Source organism: Molossus molossus, unplaced genomic scaffold (assembly GCF_014108415.1).
Source record: "Molossus molossus isolate mMolMol1 unplaced genomic scaffold, mMolMol1.p scaffold_m16_p_3, whole genome shotgun sequence".
In the NCBI taxonomy this organism is placed as follows: Eukaryota; Metazoa; Chordata; class Mammalia; order Chiroptera; family Molossidae; genus Molossus; species Molossus molossus.
In genome coordinates, this window is record NW_023425366.1 from 111,810,970 (window position 1) to 111,831,253 (window position 20,284).

General features: G+C 46.4%; 1 protein-coding gene across 1 annotated transcript; it reads left to right on the forward strand.

The window, feature by feature from the left end:
- Positions 1-1,510: 1,510 nt before the first annotated feature.
- Positions 1,511-20,284, forward strand: DEXI (Dexi homolog). Its single transcript, XM_036280774.1, has 2 exons — positions 1,511-2,250; positions 19,620-20,284. Exon 1 carries the CDS (start codon positions 1,821-1,823, stop codon positions 2,106-2,108), a length of 288 nt encoding a protein of 95 aa, XP_036136667.1. The 5' UTR covers positions 1,511-1,820; the 3' UTR covers positions 2,109-2,250; positions 19,620-20,284.

A 20,284-nucleotide genomic window follows, 5' to 3' on the forward strand; every position in this document is an offset into this window, starting at 1 on the left:
TGAACGTCCTATAATTTCAAAGGATTTCTCTGATCTTCACTCCAAATGCCATTTCCAAAACTACCACATTAAAAAAATGGAAGCACTCAATTTCCTATATGAGCCAAGAAGATATACCTAATTGTATCTTCTGGATAAGTAGTGAGAGCTCCATGGAGGTAAGATGAACCTGTTCACCGTTCATTCATTTATGTCTATACTTCCTATTTATCTGAGGCCTATTGTGTACAAATACTGTGCTCAGAACAGAATTGGAACAGGGTCCAATGTTCTCCCCAATGCCTAGCACAAGGCTTGGTGCCAATAGGTGTTCAACAAATATTGACAGAGTGAATGAATAAATGGTTTGTTTTACCGTCTGCAGTTGGAAAAATGGAGTCCGGTGGAGGGTTAATAGTTTGCTCTGTGATTCATCTAAAGGGGCAAGAAACAGTCATGGAGGAAAAAAGGGCATGTTCTGGTCTCCAAACACAGGCAAGATGATCAGCTTCTAGGGTCCCTCCATTTCTCTGGATCTTGGTTTCCTCGTCTGTAAAAAAAGTGAACTTACTACACTGCCTTCTAGCTCCACTTAAGCAATGCATATGTATAAAGCACCCAGCTTAGTGTGGCCTGAGATTTAAAGGCTTATTGAACTGCTTTGGAAGCAAGGGTTCTCCAAGAGAAGGAGAATCACTTTTCTGTGTACTTCTTGGATCATTGTTTAACCATGTGTATGAAAGTTTTTAAACATGGCTTACAAAGTACAAAGAAACAAGAAGCAACCCTACTGGCTAAAGGTCTGACCTGCCTGGGAATCTCTTTACTCAGGTGTCCCTGAACCCTATGATGCAGAACCCTCCCCAATAGGCAGTCCTTCTTGCAGCCAGAATTTGGAAACGAAAGGGGCACTGATGGATCATCCCCACCATGAAAAACTGGCACTTTGGGAAAGCCTAAGATTTTCACTATCACAGTCCACCACTCCTCCGCTACCCCGCCTCCTTTTTCATCTGGTAAACTGAGTCCCAGAAAGGCGTAGCGCCATATTCAAGTCCAGCATGGTGCAGTTTCCTTCAGCTTTTTTCGCCTTAAGATACATCTAGATTTGAAGCGTGCTGGGCTTCTTTCCACTCCCCCTACTCTGTGGGGGGTTCGCAGAGCGAATTGGATTTGAGATTAGGGAGGAGTCCAGAACCCGGAAAGCAACTCAGAGGCCATCGCCCCCTGAGACAGAGATAAGAAGTACCGCCCCCAGATATCTCGGGCCAATGAACGCGGGCGTTGAGCGGGCCAATGAGCGCGGCCAGGAGGCGATTGGCCAATGAGCGCGGGGTCGCTGTAAAGGCGGAGCTCTGAACGCGACCTGCAGAGCGACGCGGCGGCTACAGCCATGGACGCTGATTCTGCGGAGTTGCAAATGGGGCTCGAGAAATTGCCAGGCCGACCAGGAGAGACTGCCTCCAGGACTGGACCTCGACGTTGAGCCGCGGTGGGGTCCCCGCCGGCGCTGCGAGGGCCCCTGATTGCGAGAGGGGGCGTCGGAGGAGTCGGACAGCCGCCGGCCACCTCAGGGGGGCCCGCCTGGCCGCCGGGCGGGTCGAGGGGCTGTGTGGACACTTCTGGAGGTGCGGGGACCTCGCCAGGCACGTTTCGGGCGCCTGGACGCGTCCACAGGGGCCCACCGCACATCCCCGGGGGTCTCACCGCCTGGACCCAGTGCCGCCTCGATCGAGCTCCAGGGTGGATGGCTGAGCTGCCCCCTCGCCGGCCGCCCGGGCGCCACAGCAGCTGAGCTCGCCGGGATCCCCGGGCCGCTGCCGCCCTCGCCCCCCTATCGCATGCCCGGCGCCCGGGTCGCGGCCCACTTGGACTTGCTGGGCTCCCTGGTCCCCTACGTGCCACCGCCGCTGCTGCCCTCTATGTTCTACGTGGGCCTGTTCTTCGTCAATGTGCTGATCCTATACTACGCTTTCCTCATGGAGTACATCGTCCTCAACGTGGGCCTCGTCTTCCTGCCCGAAGACATGGACCAGGCGCTCGTGGACCTCGGCGTGCTTTCCGACCCCGGCTCGGGCCTCTACGATGCCGACTCGGAGCTCGACGTCTTCGATGGTTATTTGGAGTAGCCCTCGCTCCCCCCAGTCCCCCACAACCCGCAACCTTCCACCCGGACCAGCCGCCCAGATCATGCCGCCGCTGCTGGTTGAGGGCACCGTTTGGCCAGGGATGGGACCTCCAAGACGAGGCCCTCTCCGGCCTCCGAGGCCTGTAAGTGCCCTCTCTGTGCGGGATGAGGACGGGTTGGGGTGCTATTGAGGAAGAGGGAGGCATTCCCAAGCTGGACACACACCCTTCCCCCAGGCTTCTGATTCATTCCTTCATCCACCTCCTCCAGGTCTATTTGGATGTCAGGAATGGCTAGACTCCTCTTAGGCCCTTAGTTGGAAAGCTTCCCCTAAAGAAGGTGACAGCTGTTGAGAGGAATGGAGGCAGGGCCTAAATAGCGTTTGAGTTAGCCATGGTACCAACTGCCACAGCTTGTCGAAAAAAACTTTGCACCCAAATCCATCTGAGGCAGAGCTGTCAGCTCCTCCCCCTGTCCTTAGCCTGACTTGATGATGACCTTGGTTTGTGAGGGATTCTCACTAGTCCTGGAAGGATAAAGATTTGGAGTGTCACAAAAGGTAAGACACCCAGCACTGGTCACCTTTACCTGTGGTCCCTTGGGGACTGAGAGCAAAGGCTTCTGGCTGAGGTAAGAGGAGAAACCTCCTATAGCAAAGAACCCTGTACTTCCTTTGGCCTTGGGTTTGCTGCTGTTTTGGAGTCAGGTTTCAGGGTGCCCCAGCTCAACAATTCTGCTGCAGCTCCAATCTGCAGGGGCTGCCAGTTTCACAGGCTGCCTTCATAGAGCAGGCAGGCAAGTGGGGGGTTGGTGCTGAGGCTGGCTTTGCCTGCAGTGTATGCAAGGCCTCAAGGGACTCGTGGGCCAGCAGAAGAAACAACAGGATCATTGCACTGAGTTGTGAAAGTCCTGCCTCTGGGCTGCAACCAGGTAGCTGTGTCCAGCCCCACATGTGTGTTGGTGGGAGAGAAATGAAAATTCAGAAAGGAGAAAGACTTGGCCAAAGTAACACCTCAAGGAAGAGAGGCAAATAAAGAAAAAGAAAGAAAGAAAAGGAAACAAACAAAACAGAACAAAAAAAAAAAAGGGAAGAGAGGCAGCTGGACTAGATGGGAAAGAGACAGGCAGACTGTTGGGTCTGGTGAGGGTTCACCAAGCACGCAGGAACCCCTTGGCTGGAGCCCCTCAGCTGGCCAGTGCTGGAGTGTCACTAGGGCCTCTGGCAATGGAAGGGGGATACTGAGGTATTGGGCAAAGGCTTCTTTTAGAAAACAGACACTCATGCCACTCGTCCCAAGCAGGCTGAATTAACACTTCTCCTCTGACTTTCTAAGCCAAGATCGCCATAGTTAGAGGGTGATTCAGGGTGGGGCCAGTTCGACTGACAGTAGTGTTGGGGCCCAGGTGCTTCCTGAGGGGTTAACAGTGAGATTTCTTTAAAGAAACCTTCATTTGAGCTCCTTTATATAACTACCCAGTCTGCCTGCCTGCCTGCCTGCCTGCCTTCCATCCATCCATCCATCCATCCATCCATTCATTCATCGGTTCTCTCATTGAACAAATGTTTACCGAGTACTTGGTGGGTGAACACAGTGAACAAGACAGACTTAGCCCCGAACCTCCTGGCACTTCATGAGAAAGATAAACAAGTTCTCAAACAAGATAATCAAAAATTTTTTAGAGCTATGAAGGCAGGTAAGGACATGGGCACACTCACTACTGTTTCCTCAGCACTTAGAATAGCACCTAGCATCTAGTAGGTGCTCAATAAATGTCTATCAAGTAAGTGACATAGAAGAATAGAGATGGGCTGCTTCAGATAGGGCGGGTCAGAGAAGGTCCTTCTGAGGAGATGACACATTTGAGCTGAGCCTTAGATTGATAGAAGGAGTCAGACATGAAGACCTGGAGAAGAGCCACCCAAGCATTGGGAACTGCTAGTGCCAAAGCCACCGGGTGGGAGAGAGTTGGTTCTTCCAGCAACTGAAAGGGGGCTGTGGTGGCTGGAGAGCAGCCCCAGGAGAGGTTAGTGTGTGGGATCTGGAGGCTGTAGCCATGAGCATTTGGAAGCCATCAGCAGGTTGTGTTTAGGCAGGAGATGACACAGTTCCACTTCACATTCTGCAAGGATGGCTTGGCAGTTGTGGGCAGAATGAGCTATAGGGGAAGTGTGGAAACAGTAATCAGGAGCTGTTCAGTTGCTTAGGCCCAAGGTGACCAGGGCTTGGATGAGACAAGGTTAGTAAAGATGGAGAAACATGGACAAACCTAGAACACCTGTTGAAGGTAGAACTATGGAATCCATTCAAAACCTGTACTGAGTATCACTCATCTACCATGCTTGGTTCCAGGCCCTTTGTGTATTCACTTATTCAACACGTTAGCCCTGCCTACTCTTCTGCCAGGCTCTGTGCTAGGCTTCAGGGATCCCAAGATGAATCCCTGCCTCCAAGCCAAGCATTTGACTTTCAGACGGTGTAACTTGGTAAAGACTGTCTTATTTTATCTCTTCACCACATCAACAGAAACACTTCCTCTTCCAAATGAAAACTGGCATACTCTGAACCAAAAACTGAAGCCCAAATGTTTTTACATACTTTGCAGCAAACACTGAGCAGAAACACAGGAAATGTATTTCAGAGACACCCTTGCAAAGCTTTCAACGTGACAGGGCTGGACCTTGGGAATTAGAGAGGCCTGGGGCTGTGGGAAATACTCATGCCTGGAGAAGTGGTAGAAGTCACGCACAGCATTCCTTCCTCCCCACTCCCAAATTCAGACCAAGGTAGTCTTGGCTCCAGTGACTGGGGAAGCCTAGACTTGGCTGGGCTAGAAGCAGGAAAAGCCTTTGAGAAAGATTAAAGATGATCTGACTGCGCCTCATCTCCAGGCCCCTTTCCATAAGCAGAGGAACACCAATGGTCAGATCTTGCCCTTTTTCCCTCGTTCTCACGTGGACACAGTCTCATGAAACACCGATTAAGGATGAGGGGTGTGCCAGGCAATGGGGACGATCTCAAGATTTAAAAAGTCACTTTTGCTCCCTCTCTCTCTTTTTTTTTTTTTTTTTTTCTTATGTGTTTACTTACATAATTCGAGTCTTCACACATTTATTGAGAACTTGTTAAGGAGGCAATGTTAGGGTCAAACACCCCAGATTCAGATGCCCTGGGTTCAAATCCTAATCCTTGGGCATGCTACATACCTCCCTGTTGTCAGATTCATCTTCTATAAAGCAGAGATCATGAAAGTGTACCTTCTTGTGAGGATTAAATGAGATATATGTAAAGTTCTTAGACATTCCTGTATATAGTAAGTGACATATTAAAGTTAACCACTATTATCATTAACAGATAACAGAAAATGTGTACACTCAGACCCTTATGTATGTATAAACTTGCACCTACACCCATTGATAATTTATATTCCATGATGAGCAAAAGAGGAGTGGCTGGCTGAGTGATGGGTAGGTCCAAGTCTAGACTAGGACAGACTTCTCACTCTGCCTTCTAGGTCCAGGGCCCTCAGGAGACCTTGCCCATTGTGCCGTGGCCTCCAAAGGCCACCAGATCTGGAGCCCTGGAGAGCTGCAGCTCTGTGGTGTTTTTTTGTTGTTGTTGTTGTTTTTTGAGTTTTAATCATTGCCCAGGAGTGGGGAGTCAGGAGCTCCCTCCTTCCCAGGAGAAAGGGCCATTGCGTCTGGCCTAGGAGCTGCGGAGAGTCCTCGCAGTTCTGATGAGGAGGCCGCTCAGCTGGATGGATTTGTCTTGGTTCCTGATGAAAGCTGATGGTGCCTGCCATCTTGGCATACAGGGAAGGCTGTGGGAAAGGAACCTCACTGTTCCGGGAATGTAGACGAGAATGCAGCTGCCAGAGTCAGGGTGGCCTGGCAAAACTCAGGTTTGGAGTTAAACGTAACCAGATCCAGTGGTCACCTTATTACAGGGTTTCCCAGGCTTCAGTGTCCCGACTGGGTGCTGCACCTACTCCTTCCTGATCTACCTGCTCTGCTCATGCCAATCTGGCCAGTGCCATCAGCAGAACACAGGAAGCTGGCATATCACTGCTCTACTCAGAAACCTAAACCATTTTTGGGGATAGGCACAATAGAGTCAGGTCCTGGGAGATCCCCTAGACAACTGGTGGGGCTCCAGGCAGGGGTCTGGTCTTATGGGGAAACCAGGTAGGAAGTCATGACTGTCATCCAAGCAAGAGACAGGCAACAGTGACAAGGGGAGGTACATGTACCTCTAGGCCTGCTGACAAGCCAGTTCTGTCCTGTCATGAGGCTTACCCAGAAGGGTGCTCTCCACAGGGTGCATTGGTTCTGGCTGCCCCTTTGGACAGGAGAAAACTCCAATATGTATCTCAAGACAGCTGAGATGCCAGAGGTCCCAGTCCCTTGGTGAATGAGATTTCATTCAAGGCACACCTTCACAGGCCTTGTGTCTGCTCTGTTGAACTAAGAAATTAAGGACTCCTCTCAATTTGACCATTTGTATTCCTGGTTAATCTGCTGACTTTCCCCCCAGGACTTCTGGAAGCTGAGTTGGCTTTTGGGAAACCAAGATCCCAATAAAAAGGACAGGCATCATTATCCCCCTCTCACAAATAAAGAAACTGAGGCCCAGAAAGGGGGAATACGGGTCAGGGGAACAAAGCTGAGTAAGAGCTGAGCCTCCCCACCCAGTGCTGGGGGTGTGTGGGGTGCCGGGGCCCTCCAGGGAAGGACTCTGACCCTTGTCCTTGCAATACTACTCCCTGTTCTCCAAGCCTGCCTCATGCATTGTTCCTTCTTTCTGAGTTTTTAAAAAAATAAAACTATTTTGAAATTTACAATTATACAAAAGTCTTAAGAAGAGTAAAGAGAATTCCCGTATTTTCACCCATATTCACTAATTGTACCAATTAACATTTTGCCACATTTGCTTGTGTGTGTAACATGTGCTCTGTGTATGTATCTGTGTGTGTATACATAATATGTGTATAATTATCTTTCTGAACCATTTGAAAACAGGTTTCAGATGTTATATTCTTTTGCTCCTAAATATTTCAGTGTATATATAACCACAGTACATTTGTCAAAAGCAAATTTAACATTGATACAATCCTAGGACCAATCTAATTTATACCTTTATTCAAATTTCATCATTTGTCCCAATAGTGTCCTTTCACAATAAAACATGAGGGGAGTTGAGGTTCAGGGTCCAATCCCAGATCACCCCTTTGTCTTTTTTTCTTTTAAATATGTTTTTATTGATTTTTTTAGAGAAGAAAGGAGAGAGAGAAACATCCATGTGAGAGAGATACATCAATCAGTTGCCTCCAGCACGCCCCCTACTGGGGATTAAACCTGCAACCCTGGGCATGTGCCCTGACAGGGAATCAAACCAGGATGTCTCAGTCCATGGGATGATGCTCAGTCCACTGAGCTCCACCGCCCAGGCTCACCCCTTTGTCTTAATTGTCATGTCTCTGCCTTCTTCACTCTGGAACAGCTCCTTGGTCTGTCTTTATCTCTCATGACACTGACATTTGTGAAGAATACAAGTCTGGTATTTTGTAGAATGTCTCAGTTTGGGTTTGTCTGATGCTTATGCTTGAGATTAGAATCAGATGATGTATTTTTGGCAGGAACACCACAGAGAAGTGAGTGCTTGTTTTTCTGAGTGCATCCTATCAGAAGACATATGCCCCATCGCTGCTGATGTTAACCGGGATCACTTGGCTAAGGTTGTGTCTGCCAGTTCCTTCCTCTGCGAAGTTCCTGTTTCTCAATTTATAATTTATAGTTTGTGATTAAGTCTACTAGTTTTGGTGCCTCATTTTTAAAAAACTATTTTTTATGTGACTTTGTTCACGGCACTGAAAAGAGAAAACCAGCATCACTGGGCATGGATAAAAAGAGGAAGTGCCAAAGTCATTAACTTCGGGCCAAATATTAAAGCCAACTAAAGGTGCAGGGCCTCTGGCCTACTCTTTGTTTAAAAGGCAGATTAGCAACAGTCAGGTAGTAAAGATACTCCAGCTCCCAAGCGGAACTTCCTTCTCAAAGTAATCACAAGGATTGACTTAAGAACCAAAATGAATCGCTTGCTCATTTCACGTGACTTGGTGTTACTTAAGGCCATCTCCATGTACCTCCTAAAAGTGTGACTTAGAGGCTTTGTAGTTGGATTTGGGTTTAAATCCCAGCTCCACCAACACCTTGGACAAGTGACTTCATCTCCTTGGGCCTCAGTTTCCTCCTTTGAACTGGGGGTGATAGTATCCGCTGCAGGGCTTGTGCACAGTAGGTGAAATGGTGAAGGAAGGACGCATGGTTGGTTCTTAATAAGTGATGCTGTCAGGCCCTGACTGGTTTTGCTCAGCGGTTAGAGCATGGGCCTGCAGACCAAAGGGTTGTGGGTTCAATTCTTAGTTGAGGGCATGTACCTGGGTTGCAGGTTCAATACCCAGCCCCAGTAGGGGTCATGTGGGAGGCAACCAATTGCTGTGTCTCTCTCACATTGATGTTTCTCTCTCTCTCTGTCTCTCCCTCCCTCCCTTCCACTTTATCTAAAAAATCAATGGAAAAATATCTTCGGGTGAGGATTAACAAAATAATAAAATAAAATAAATGATGCTGTCAATGTTGGTGGTGTGTCACATCCAGAGGAGGCTTAGCCCAGGAAGCCTTCCCCTTTCCTTGGCTCCTCTCCTCTTCTAGGGGCCAGTTATCAAGGAGGGTGTGCTGTGGGCAACCTTTGAAGCAGCCCAAGGCCAATGGTAACCGGTGCCCTCACAGCCCTCATCCCTTGCCCCAATCCTGGGGGTGGCTGGGAGCTGGTTCCAGTTCCAGTTCCCTCTGGAAGGGATAGGCTTCATTCCTGGGATTCCTTCCTGGCAGGAGACTTGGCGGCAGGGTGATTAAAAATAACCGCCTCTCCCACATCTCCATAGCTTCCCCTGAGCATCACCCCTTGAAGCAGGCAGGGCGGGGCTGATTCATTAGCTCCATGAAGCAGGGCAGGACACTGAGGTTGGGAAGGCTCAATGACTTGCCCAGATGCCCAGCTATCAGGTAGCTGAGTTGGGCCTCCCAGCCATAGTTCTAGTGTGTCCCCAGTGAGGTCGCCCATCAGGCACCCCGGGAGGCAGTGAGTACACTGAAGCAGAGTGCCATCTACCTCTCAGCGCTCTGCCACCTCTATTGCACTTGCTACTTTTCCTCTTTTAACCAGAGAAACTAGGCCCAGGCTTGCCCAGGCCAGGGGTATCTAGCTAGACTTAATGGTTTCATTTTCATCATGCTTATGTTTAGCAACACCTTGTGTTTATGACAAATGATACCTTTTTTTTTTTATCCTCACCCAAGGACATTGTTTTGTTTTTTGTTCAGATAGAGTGGGAGGGAGAGAGGAAGAGAGAGAGAGAAACACATGAAAGGGACACATCGAGTAGTTGCCACCTACACGACCCAACCAGGGCCGGGGACAAACTGCAACCGAGGTACGTGCCCTTAGTGGGAACTGAACTTGGATCTCTCTGGACCGCTGGCCGACGCTCTAACCACTGAGCAAAACCGGCCAGGGCAATGATACCATTTTTTATTCATGATAATGGCATAAAGGTTCCTTTGAAAGTCTTGGAGTTAAGAAAAGAGGTGTGTTGATTGCAAATACTAAATATCAGTACAGGTGGTTCTTGGGTGTGGCAGGACTCATGAAGGTGTTGGGCAGATGCTGCCCTACAGAAGGCCTTCTGGAATCTTGGACACCAACTGAATGGAAACACGTTCTGGACAAAGGATCTTCACAAACCCCATGGCTGATGAGCATCAACAGCTGACATATGAACCAGAATCCACATTTGATAACCTGGTCTGTGTTTCTCCAGAACACTGGTTTCCATCAGAGACAACCCGGTCAGACAGGCAGCTTCTCTCTTCCCATCCCCTCTGGCCACGCACTTGTCAGCACTCGTCAACTAGACCAGGCGGAGGCCGTCGTACTGCGCACCCTGTCACAGAGACCACAGAGACACTGGGCAAATCATACCTGGATGACATCTGTGGTGACATCGCCACTTGAATTGTTTGGTACATGGACAAAGAGGAACAAGTAATGGGTTTCCAGCAGGCAAGGTCTTTGGAGGAGGTAAAGGGCTGCTCCTTTCAGAAGGCCCCCAGCATTGAGGAGGGCCCTGCCTGCTATGTTTTCCAGCTGGGAACCGGTAGGGACAAGGAGGCGAGGAGCCAGCATGTGCCCATGGCTCCTGTGTGCTGGGTATGACAGGCATTCTGCCCACGCAATTTCATCATGTAATCCTCACAACAAACAGCCCATGAAGTAGGCATTGTAGCCTTCCTTTCAGATGAGGAAACAGGCCCAGGGATTAGGTGACTTGCCTGAGGTCACACAGCTAAGGATTGACAAAGCCAGAATTACCCCAGACAAGCCAATTCCAGACCTTGCCCTGGCTCCCCCAGGGAACTAGGACAGTGGGACGGCTGGACTACAGAAAAGAATCCCCCTTCAGCATGTCCAGAGCATCACCCCACCAGCACCCTTAAGATTCATGGGCCATTTTCTCACTTATGCTCAATCCTCTGCAGAGATATCAAACTGAGACACATACTTAATATGAGTTAAGTGCTCAACTGTCATTCTAATGATAAACCAGCCTGCCACTCACTCCCTCTGTCCAGCTCTGAGGCATGGCCTGGAATGAGGTTACAATTTAAGAAAGAAAAGAAAAGCCAATGCCTAAGGAATCATCTCATGTTCTAATGTTAGCCACTGCCTTGGATTCTCTAAGCTGAGGCTCTCTGAGCCCCATCTGAAATTCAGGAATGGTGGTCCTTCTTGGCCCCACTTTCTAGGATTGTGTTGAGGAATAAATGAGTTAAGACATGAGTTAAAGCAGACAGTACAAGGTGAATATGAAGTGCTTGATCAAGGTCAGCTGTTCTCATTCTGGGGTTTGCTGTCAGGAACAGGGGATTGATCTTTAACAGTCACAGTGGGTGGCCCAGATGAGCAATCCCAGTACATACTCCAGCCATGGATACGGAGACTTGGGATGATGTCTCTGTGCTGAACTTGCTGTGTGATTTAGGGCAGGCCACCTTCTCTGGGCCTCTTCATTTTCTGTGGCGTGGGACCAACTTGGATCAAGGTCTCCCAAAGCTCACATGACTTTTCGTCCTATTGCCTGAACTGTTATTTACTTAGTTATTTTCTTCAAACTGACTTCCTAAATTTTTAAAGTGAAATTAATGTTCTGGGAAAAGAGGAACTTTATATTATTATCAGAAATGGAAAATTGGCATCACTTGCCATAAATAGAAGTAGGTAAGTACCATGAAAACAGAAGAGCTGGTGAACTGCTGCTGGAGCCTCACCTGGCGACCTGAGCGCCCAGAGATTAGCACAGGAGAGAGGCGCTCCGACCAGCCTGAATGGCTGGAACTTAAGGCTGTTTGTTGTCATGAAGAATGGGAAAGGAGTGAGTCTCTGTCCTATGGAGGAATTCTGTGCCCTCTAACACCCTCTCCCCACAAGTCTGAAATGGGCTCAGGCATGATCCCCTGCCTTGAAGATGGTTTCAGTGAGCCCCAGTAAGGGTGAATCTGAAGAAAGAATTTTGCTCTAGGTTCATGGACACCAGGATTCTCAGGAGCATTACCAGTGACCCCCACAGGAACCCCAGAGGGTACTTGGAGGAGGGAGGTCAGCAGAAGACTGGGGAGAAGGACCTGTGAACACTGTAGAGGGCTGGCCCCAGTTCCCCCTCCCGCCTGCTTGTTCCAGTGGGGTGATGGGCTGGGGCCATTAGTGGAAGCCGGGGAAGGTCTCTGAGCAGTGGAAGGATGTGTTCCCAGCTGGCCTCTAGGAGATGAATCTGGCAGGGGACACAAGAAACTTGAGAGATCTGGCCCTTGCTAATCTCTCCAGCCTTATCTCCCCACTGGCTGCCTTCTACCCCCTTCCCCACCCCATGCCAAACTACAGGAGGTTTCAGGACCTGCTGTGCCCTGGTCACTTGCCCTCTACCTGGCATGCCTTTTGTGTGCAGCTTTCCCCAGACTCTGAGCTCCATTCATCCCTGTGCATCCTCCTGTTGGGTGTATTACCTTGGGCTGAAATTGCTCACTATATCGTGTCAGAGGCAGGGACTACACTCTCGTGGGGTCCCCAGTGCCCAGCTCAGGACCTGGCACATAGGTGGTACGAGATTTTGTAGTCTTTAAGATCTCCAGTGGGACAAAGCCATGGAGAGGTGGGCATCCTTAGACCCTCTCTTAGTCTCCACTTATAAAATGAATTGTGATAGTATGTAACTCCTGGTCAGGAGGGTAGAATGAAATCACCTGTGTAAAGCTCCATCTTAGGTGTGCTCTCCTGGGAGCAGACCCTAAGATGAAGATTCAAGTGCCAGTCATTTACTTGGGAGGCTATCCTAGAAATTACTGGCAGCTTCCACCTGCAGGAGATGCATGGTTCTCAGTAGAAGCAGTTCTGACCCTTTGGGTGGTCTTTAGAAATGGAGCAAGGGGGCATTTTTAGTTGTCATTGTAACTGGGAGTGCTGCTAGTGGTTAGTGGTCTGAGACCAGGGATGCTGCTAACATCCTGCAGTGCTCAGAACAGCTCCCCAACGTTGGAGAATCATCCTGCCCCAAATGTCAATAGTGCCCTGATGAACAAGACATGTTGGGTGCTTAACAGAAATTTTATGTGATGCTCGATGACATTTGCAGAAGGAATTGTCTGAGCTGGAAAAGATGAGACTCAGAACTGTGGCTCAGGGTGGGAGTGGGATAGGCATAGGAGTATGAGATGCTGCAGACACACTGGCACCAGTGGACAAAGAGAAGGGCACAGGGAGTGGGGACCTTCGAGGAGCCTGGCAGTGAGGATGATGCCGTGTCCTGGGAGAAACGGCTAAGTGGGGCTGCTAAGTACAGCCTTCCTGCAGGCTGTAAAACATTTTTTGGCCATGGTGAGAGGTGCTGCCAAGCCCTGCCCACTACCAGAGCTTGCTCAGCTGCCCTGTAGCTCATCAGTTGGCAGATCCTTGGGTGAACCCTGCATGGGCTGCCCTTCTCTCTCAGGTACCAGGATTTCCCTTCCCTCCTTCCCAATAATGGACAGTCTTTCTCTCCCAGGTAAAATTGCACTGGTTCTTCAGCCCAGAGTCCTTAGAAATCAGGCACATTTATTAAAAGGAGTTTTATTTATTTTCTTTTTTTTTGCTGTCAGTGGGACATATGCTTTATTTATTTTTATTTTTTTAAATCTTTACTGTTAAGAGTATTACAAATGTTACTCCCTTTTCCCTCCATTGACTCCTTTCTCTCCACCCCCCCCTCCCTCCTCACTCCTACTTTCCCCATATTATTGTGTGTCCATTGGTTATGCATATATGCAAATAAGTTCTTGGTTTATCTCTTCCCACCGCACTCTCATCCCCCTTCCCTCCAAAGTTTGTCAATTTATTCCCTACTTCCATGTCTCTGGATCTATCGATATTCAGCTTATTTTGTTCATGATGTTCCATAAATAAGTGAGGTCATGTGGTACTTGTCTTTCTCTGATTGGCTTATTTTGCTCAGCACAATGCTCTCCAGGTCTCTCCATGTCGTCTCAAAGGTAAGAGATCTTTCTTCCTTACAGCTGCATAGTATTCCATTGTGTATATGTACCACAGCTTTTTTTATCCACTCATCTACTGATGGGCACTTGGGTGGTTTCCAGATCTTAGCTATTGTAAATAGCGCTGCTATGTACATAGAGGTGTGTGTATTCTTCCTGATTGGTGTTTCAGGCTTCTTAGGATATATCCCAAGAAGTAGGGTCACTGGGTCAAATGGCAGTCCCATTATTAATTTTTTTTTTATCCTCACCCGAGGATATTTTTTTCATATTTTGTTCAGATAGAGTGGGAGGGAGGGAGAGAGAGGGGGGGGGAGGGAGGGAGAGGGAGAGGGAGAGAAACATCGACGTGAAAGGGACACATCGAGTGGTTGCCACCCACACAACCCAACCAGGGCCGGGGACAAACAGCAACCGAGGTACGTGCCCCTAGCGGGAACCAAACCCGGGTCTCTCCAGACCCCAGGCCGACACTCCAACCACTGAGCCAAATCGGCCAGGGCCCCTTATTAATTTTTTAAGGAAACACCATATTGTTTTCTATAGCAGCTGCACCAATCTTCATTCCCACCAGCAGTGTGCTAGAGTACCCTTTTCTCCACAACCTCACCAGCATTTACTGTGTTGATTTGTTGATGGCTGCCATTCTGGCAGATGTAAGGTGATACCTCATAGTTGTTTTAATCTTAATTTCTCTGATGTTTAGAGATGTTGAGCATTTTTTCATGTCTCCTGGCCATTTGTATGCCCTACTTGGAGAAATGTCTATTCAGATCCTCTGCCCAATTTTTAATTGGATTGTTTGTCTTCCTTTTGTTGAATTGTATTAGTACTCTATATATTTTGGATATTAACCCCTTATCTGATGTATCATCGGTAAATATGTTCTTCCAAAGAATGGGTTCCCTTTTCATTTTGATGCTGGTTTCTTTTGCCATGCAGAAGCTTTTTAGTTTGATGTAGTCCCATTTATTATTTTTTTCCTTTGTTTCTCTTGCTCTAGGTGTTGTCAGTGAAATTCTACTATGTCTGATGTCTGAGATTTTTCTGTCTACATTTTCTTTTAGGATGTTTATGGTTTCACAAGTTACATTTATGTCTTCTATCCATTTTGAGTTTATTCTTATATATGGTGTAAGTTGGTGGTCTAGTTTAATTTTTTTGCATGTAGCCATCCAATTTTCCCAACATCATTTATTGAAGAGACTCTTTTCTCCGTTGTGTGCTCCTGCCTCCTTTTCGAATATTAATTGTGCATACTGTCTTGGACATGTTAATGATGTTGAGTTTTCTAATCCATGAACATGGTATATGTTTCTGCTTTTTTTTATATCTTACTCTATTTTTGTTTTCAATGTCATGTAGTTTTCTGAGAACAGATATTTTACTCCTTGATTAAACTTATTTCTAAGTATTTTATTTTTTTGTTGCAATGGTAAATGGGATTTTTTTTTTGTTTTCCTTTTTGAATATTCATTATTAGTGTATAAGAATGCCATAGATTTCTGAATGTTAATTTTGTATCCTGCTACTTTGCCAAATTCATTTATTAAATCTAGCATAGTTTTGATGGAGACTTTAGGGTTTTCTATGTACAATATCATGTCATCTGGGAATAATGACAGTTTCACTTCCTCCTTTCCAATTTGGATCCCTTTTATTTTTTCTTCTTGTCTGATTGCTGTGGCTAAGACTTCTAGTATTGTGTTAAATAAGAGTAGTGAAAGTGAGCATCCCTGCTTGTTCATGTTCTTAAGGGAAATGCCTTTAGTTTTTGCCCATTGAGTATGATATTGGCTGTAGGTTTTTCATATATGGTCTTTGTTATACAAAGATATGATCCCTGTATTCCCCTTTGCTGAGCATTTTTATTAGAAATGGGTGCTGGATTTTGTCAAATGCTTTTTAAGCATCTATTTGATATGATCATGTGATTTTTATCTTTCATTTTGTTTATGTGGTATATCACATTTATTGATTTGTGAATATTGTACCAGCCTTGGCATCCCTGGGATGAATCCCACTTGGTCATGGTGAATAATTTTTAAATATATTGCTGGATCCGATTTACTAATATTTTGTTGAGGATTTGGGCATCTATGTTCATCATGGATATTGGGCTGTAGTTTTCTTTCTTCGTAGTATGTTTATCTGGTTTTGGAATTAGGATTAAGCTCTTCAAAGAAAGAACTTGGAAGTCTTCCTTTTGAATTTTTTGGAGTAGTTTGAGGTGAACAGGTATTAATTCTTCTTGGAATATTTGGTAACGATCCCCTGTGAAGCTGTCCAGATCCAGGCTTTTGTTTGCTGGAAGTTTCTTCATTACAGTTTCAATTTTCCTAGTTGTTATTGGTCTGTTCAAGTTTTCTGATTCTTCCCAGTTCAGTTTTAGGAGACTGTGATTCTAAGAATTTGTCCATTTCACCTAGGTTGTCCAATTTGTTGGCATATAATTGTTCATAGTATTTTCTTACAATCCTTTGTATTTCTGTGGTGTCAGTTGTTAGTTCTCCTCTTTTGTTTCTGATTTTATCAGTTCGTGTCCTCTCTCTTTGCTTCTTGGTGAGTCTGGCTAAAGGTTGATCAATCTTGTTTATCTTTTCAAAGAACCAGCTTTTGGTTTCATTGATCTTTTGTATTGCCTTTTTGGTCTCTATGTCATTTATTTCCACTCTGATTTTTTTTATTTCTTTTCTTGTACTTTTGGTTTTTCTTTTTGTTCTCTTTCTAAATCTTTAAGTTGTAGGGTTAGGTACTTTATTAGAAATGTTTCTTGAAGTAGGTTTGTAATGCTATGAACTTCACTCTCAGGACTACTTTTGCTATGTCCCATAAACTTTGTGTTGTTGTGTGTTCATTTTCATTAGTTTCCAGGAATTTTTTATTTCTTCCTTGATCTCATTTGTAACCCATTCCTTGTTTAATAACATGCTATTCAGCCTCCATGTGTTTGAATGTTTTCGAGTGTTTTATTGTAATTGATTTTTAGTTTCATGCCATTATGATTGGAGAAGATGCCTGATATGATTTCAGTCTTCTTGAACTCATAGAGACTTAGTCTGTGTCCTAACATGTAGTCTATCTTTGAGAATGTCTTGTGTGCACTAGAGAAGAATGTATGTTCTGTAGCGTTGGGATGAAATGTTCTGTAAATGTCAATTAGATCCATCTGATCTAGTGCGTTGTTTAGGGTCTCTGTTTCCTTGTTGATTTTTGGTCTAGAAGATCTATTCTATGATGTCAGTATGATGTTAGAGTCCCCATGCTATGATTGTATTGCTTTGTATCTCTCCCTTGAAGTCCTCTAGAAGTTTTTTGATATATTTTGGTGCTCCTATATTGGGTACATACATGTTTACCAGGGTTATAGCCTCTTGTTGGATCGATCCCTTTAATATTATGTGATGGCCTTCTTTGTCTCTTATTATGTCCTTTATTTTGAAGTCTATTTTATCAGATATGAATATTCCTACCCCTGCTTTTTTTTGTTTGTTTCCATTTGCTTGGAAATCTTATTCCATCCTTTCACTTTTATCCTGTGTGAGTCTTCTGTTCTGAGGTAGGTCTCTTGTAGACAGCATATATATGGGTCATGTTTTCTCATCTATTCAGCTACCTTATGTCTTTGATTGGAGTGTTTAAGCCATTTACATTTAAGGTTATTATTGATAAGTACTTATTTGTTGCCATTTTTATTTTTTATACTTGTGTTCCTTTTTTTCTCTATTTCTTCTTCTTACAACAGTTCCTTTAGGAGCTCTTGCAGTGCTGGTTTGGTGGTAGTAAACTCTTAGGCTTTTTTTGGTCTGAGAAGCTCTTTGTTTCCCCTTCAATTTTGAATGATTGCCTTGCTGGATAGAGTAGTCTTGGTTTCAGACCCTTGCTTTTCATTACTTTGTACACTTCATGCCACTCCTTTCTGGTCTGTAGTGTTTCTATTGAGAAATCAACTGACAGTCTAATGGGAGTTCCCTTGTAGGTAACTTTCTGACTGTCTTTTTCTGCCTTTAAGATTCTTTGTCTTTAACATTTGCCATTTTAATTATGATGCGTCTAGGTGTGGGTCTTTTTGGGTTCATTTTGTTTGGGACTCTCTGTATTTTCTGGACTTGTGCGACTGTTTCCTTCACCAGGTTAGGGAGGTTTTCTGTCATTATTTCTTCAAACAGGTTCTCTATTCCTTTCTCCAATTCTTCTCCTCTGGTGCCTCTATGATGCGAATGTTGTTACATTTCATATTTCCCCATAGTTCCCTTAAACTCTTCTTCTGCTTTTTAATTTTTCCCCCTATTTTCTGCTCTATTTGGGTGTTTTTTTCTACCTTGTTTTCTAACTCACTGATTTAGTCTTCAGCTTCTTCTACTCTCTATTGAATCCTTCCAAAGTATTTTTTTTTTATCCTCACCCAAGGACATTTTTGCACTTATCTTCAGATAGAGTAGGAGGGAGAAGAGGGGAGAGAGGGAGAGAGAAACATCGATGTGAGAGAGACACACTGAGTGGTTGCCACTCACACGACTCCAACCAGGGCCAGGGACAAACTGCAACCGAGGTATGTGCTCTTAGCGGGAACTGAACCTGGGACTCTCTGGTCCACAGGCTGGCGCTCTAACCGCTGAGCCAAACCGGCCAGGGCTAAAGTATTTTTTTATATCAGCTATGTCATTCTTCATTTCCACTTGACTTTTGTTTATAGCTTCTACCTCTTTTTTCATGCCTATGTGTAGTTCTTTATAATTCTTACTGAGTTGCTTATAATTCTCACTAAGTTGTTTGAGCATCCTTATAACCATTACTTTGAATTCTGTTTTTTTCTGTGTTTTTTTTTTTTTTTTTAATTTTTTTTATCCTCACTTGAGAACATTTTTGCATTTATCTTCAGCCAGAACGGGAGGGAGAGAGGGAGGAAGAGAGAGAGAGAAACATTGATGTGAGAGAGACACATTGAGTGGTTGCCACCCACACAACCCCAACTGGGGCTGGGTACAAACTGCAACCGAGGTACGTGCCCTTAGTGGGAACCAAACCCGGGACTCTCTGGTCCGCAGGCCAACACTCTAACCACTGAGCCAAACTGGCTAGGGCTTACTATGAATTCTGTATCTGATAAATCACTTGCCTCCATTATATTTAGTTTCTTTTCTGGTGATTCCTCATTTTCTTTCATTTGGGTGTTGTTTCTTTGTCTTCCCATTTTATTGGTCTAGTGTTCCAGGGCTGGGTGGGGGCAGGCTGGGTCCGGCTGGGTCCGGCTGGGTCCAGGAGTAAGTCTTGTGTCCAGGGGCGTGGGGTCCGGGTGGGTCATGTGCCTGGATCTGGGATCCTTTACAGTGGTCTGAGAGTACTAGCGGCTCTTAGCCCTGGCAGTGGGACCAGGGGTTTTTGCTGCAGTGGAGCCAGTAGATTGGTGGCTCTCTGCCACTGGCGGCACCTGGCAACCGCACGTAGTGATGCCTCTTGGCTCCTGGTGGCACCTATGGGGAGTATGTGCCCCTTGGCTGCTAGTAGCATTTGTGGTGGCGGCAGGCCCCTCAGCTGCTGGCGGCACCCGTGGGGAGTGCATGCCCCTCAGCTGCTGGTGGCACCTGCGGTGGCCTGTGGGGTGACAGGGCACTCTGATGCCAGGGGAGAGGTGGTGGGGCTTGTAATGTCTATATGTGGCCTACGGCACTAGGTCTCTCCATTAAAAGGAGTTTTAAATAAAAGTTATCAGAAAACAGTCCTAGCCTGAGTCTGGAGCTTCTGGTGGTTCCCTGAATGTGAGGGATAGACTTCCCTGGCTGACCAGGAGCCTCCTGAAGCCCCGAGGATGGGTCCAGACCCTCATCAGTTGGTGCTTCTATGTTGGTAACACCCTTTTTTCTTTCTTGTTAGGTCTGCTCCCTTCGAAAGTTCTGTGCCAACAGAGAGGTTCCCATTCAGACCCAGGACTGTGGGACGGAGAGGTTGAGACTGAGTGCTGAGGCTGGGAAGGCATTTGTCCCCCTCCTCCGAGGGAGAAGGCAGGGATGTCCGAAGACCTCACCCTCCTGCAGCATTGCACAGATGGCCTTGCCTTGGCTTCTGACCTTTTGCAGTTGTGATGGATGTTTACAGGAACCCAGCCACAGTATGCCTCCCTGCTCTTTGTCCCCGACTGCACCTGCTTTCCCCCCTTAACTTCCAAGAGGACACTTCAAACCACGGACACACACACAGTAGCGCAGGCAACTCCGGCTGATGTCTATGGAGCCCTGAGCCTGACTGGGTTTGGCCAGGCTGATCTTAGAGGCAAGCGACTGTTTCAGGGAGCGACTCCGAAGGAGAAGAGGCGAGGAGTGTGTCGGCTTAGGGCAGGGTTTTGACTTATTCATTGCAAGTTGCTTGTTCCTCAAGTTGCCAAAACTGATCCATCATGCCCAGGGAGGGCCATGTTTCTCCTCTGGCCAGAAATATTTTTAGAAAATATGAGTAGTATGAATGCTGGACTTTGATAAACCTATAAAAGCAATACTTAGGAGGCTGACTTCTTTCAATTAAAAAAATGTATGCAACTTCAA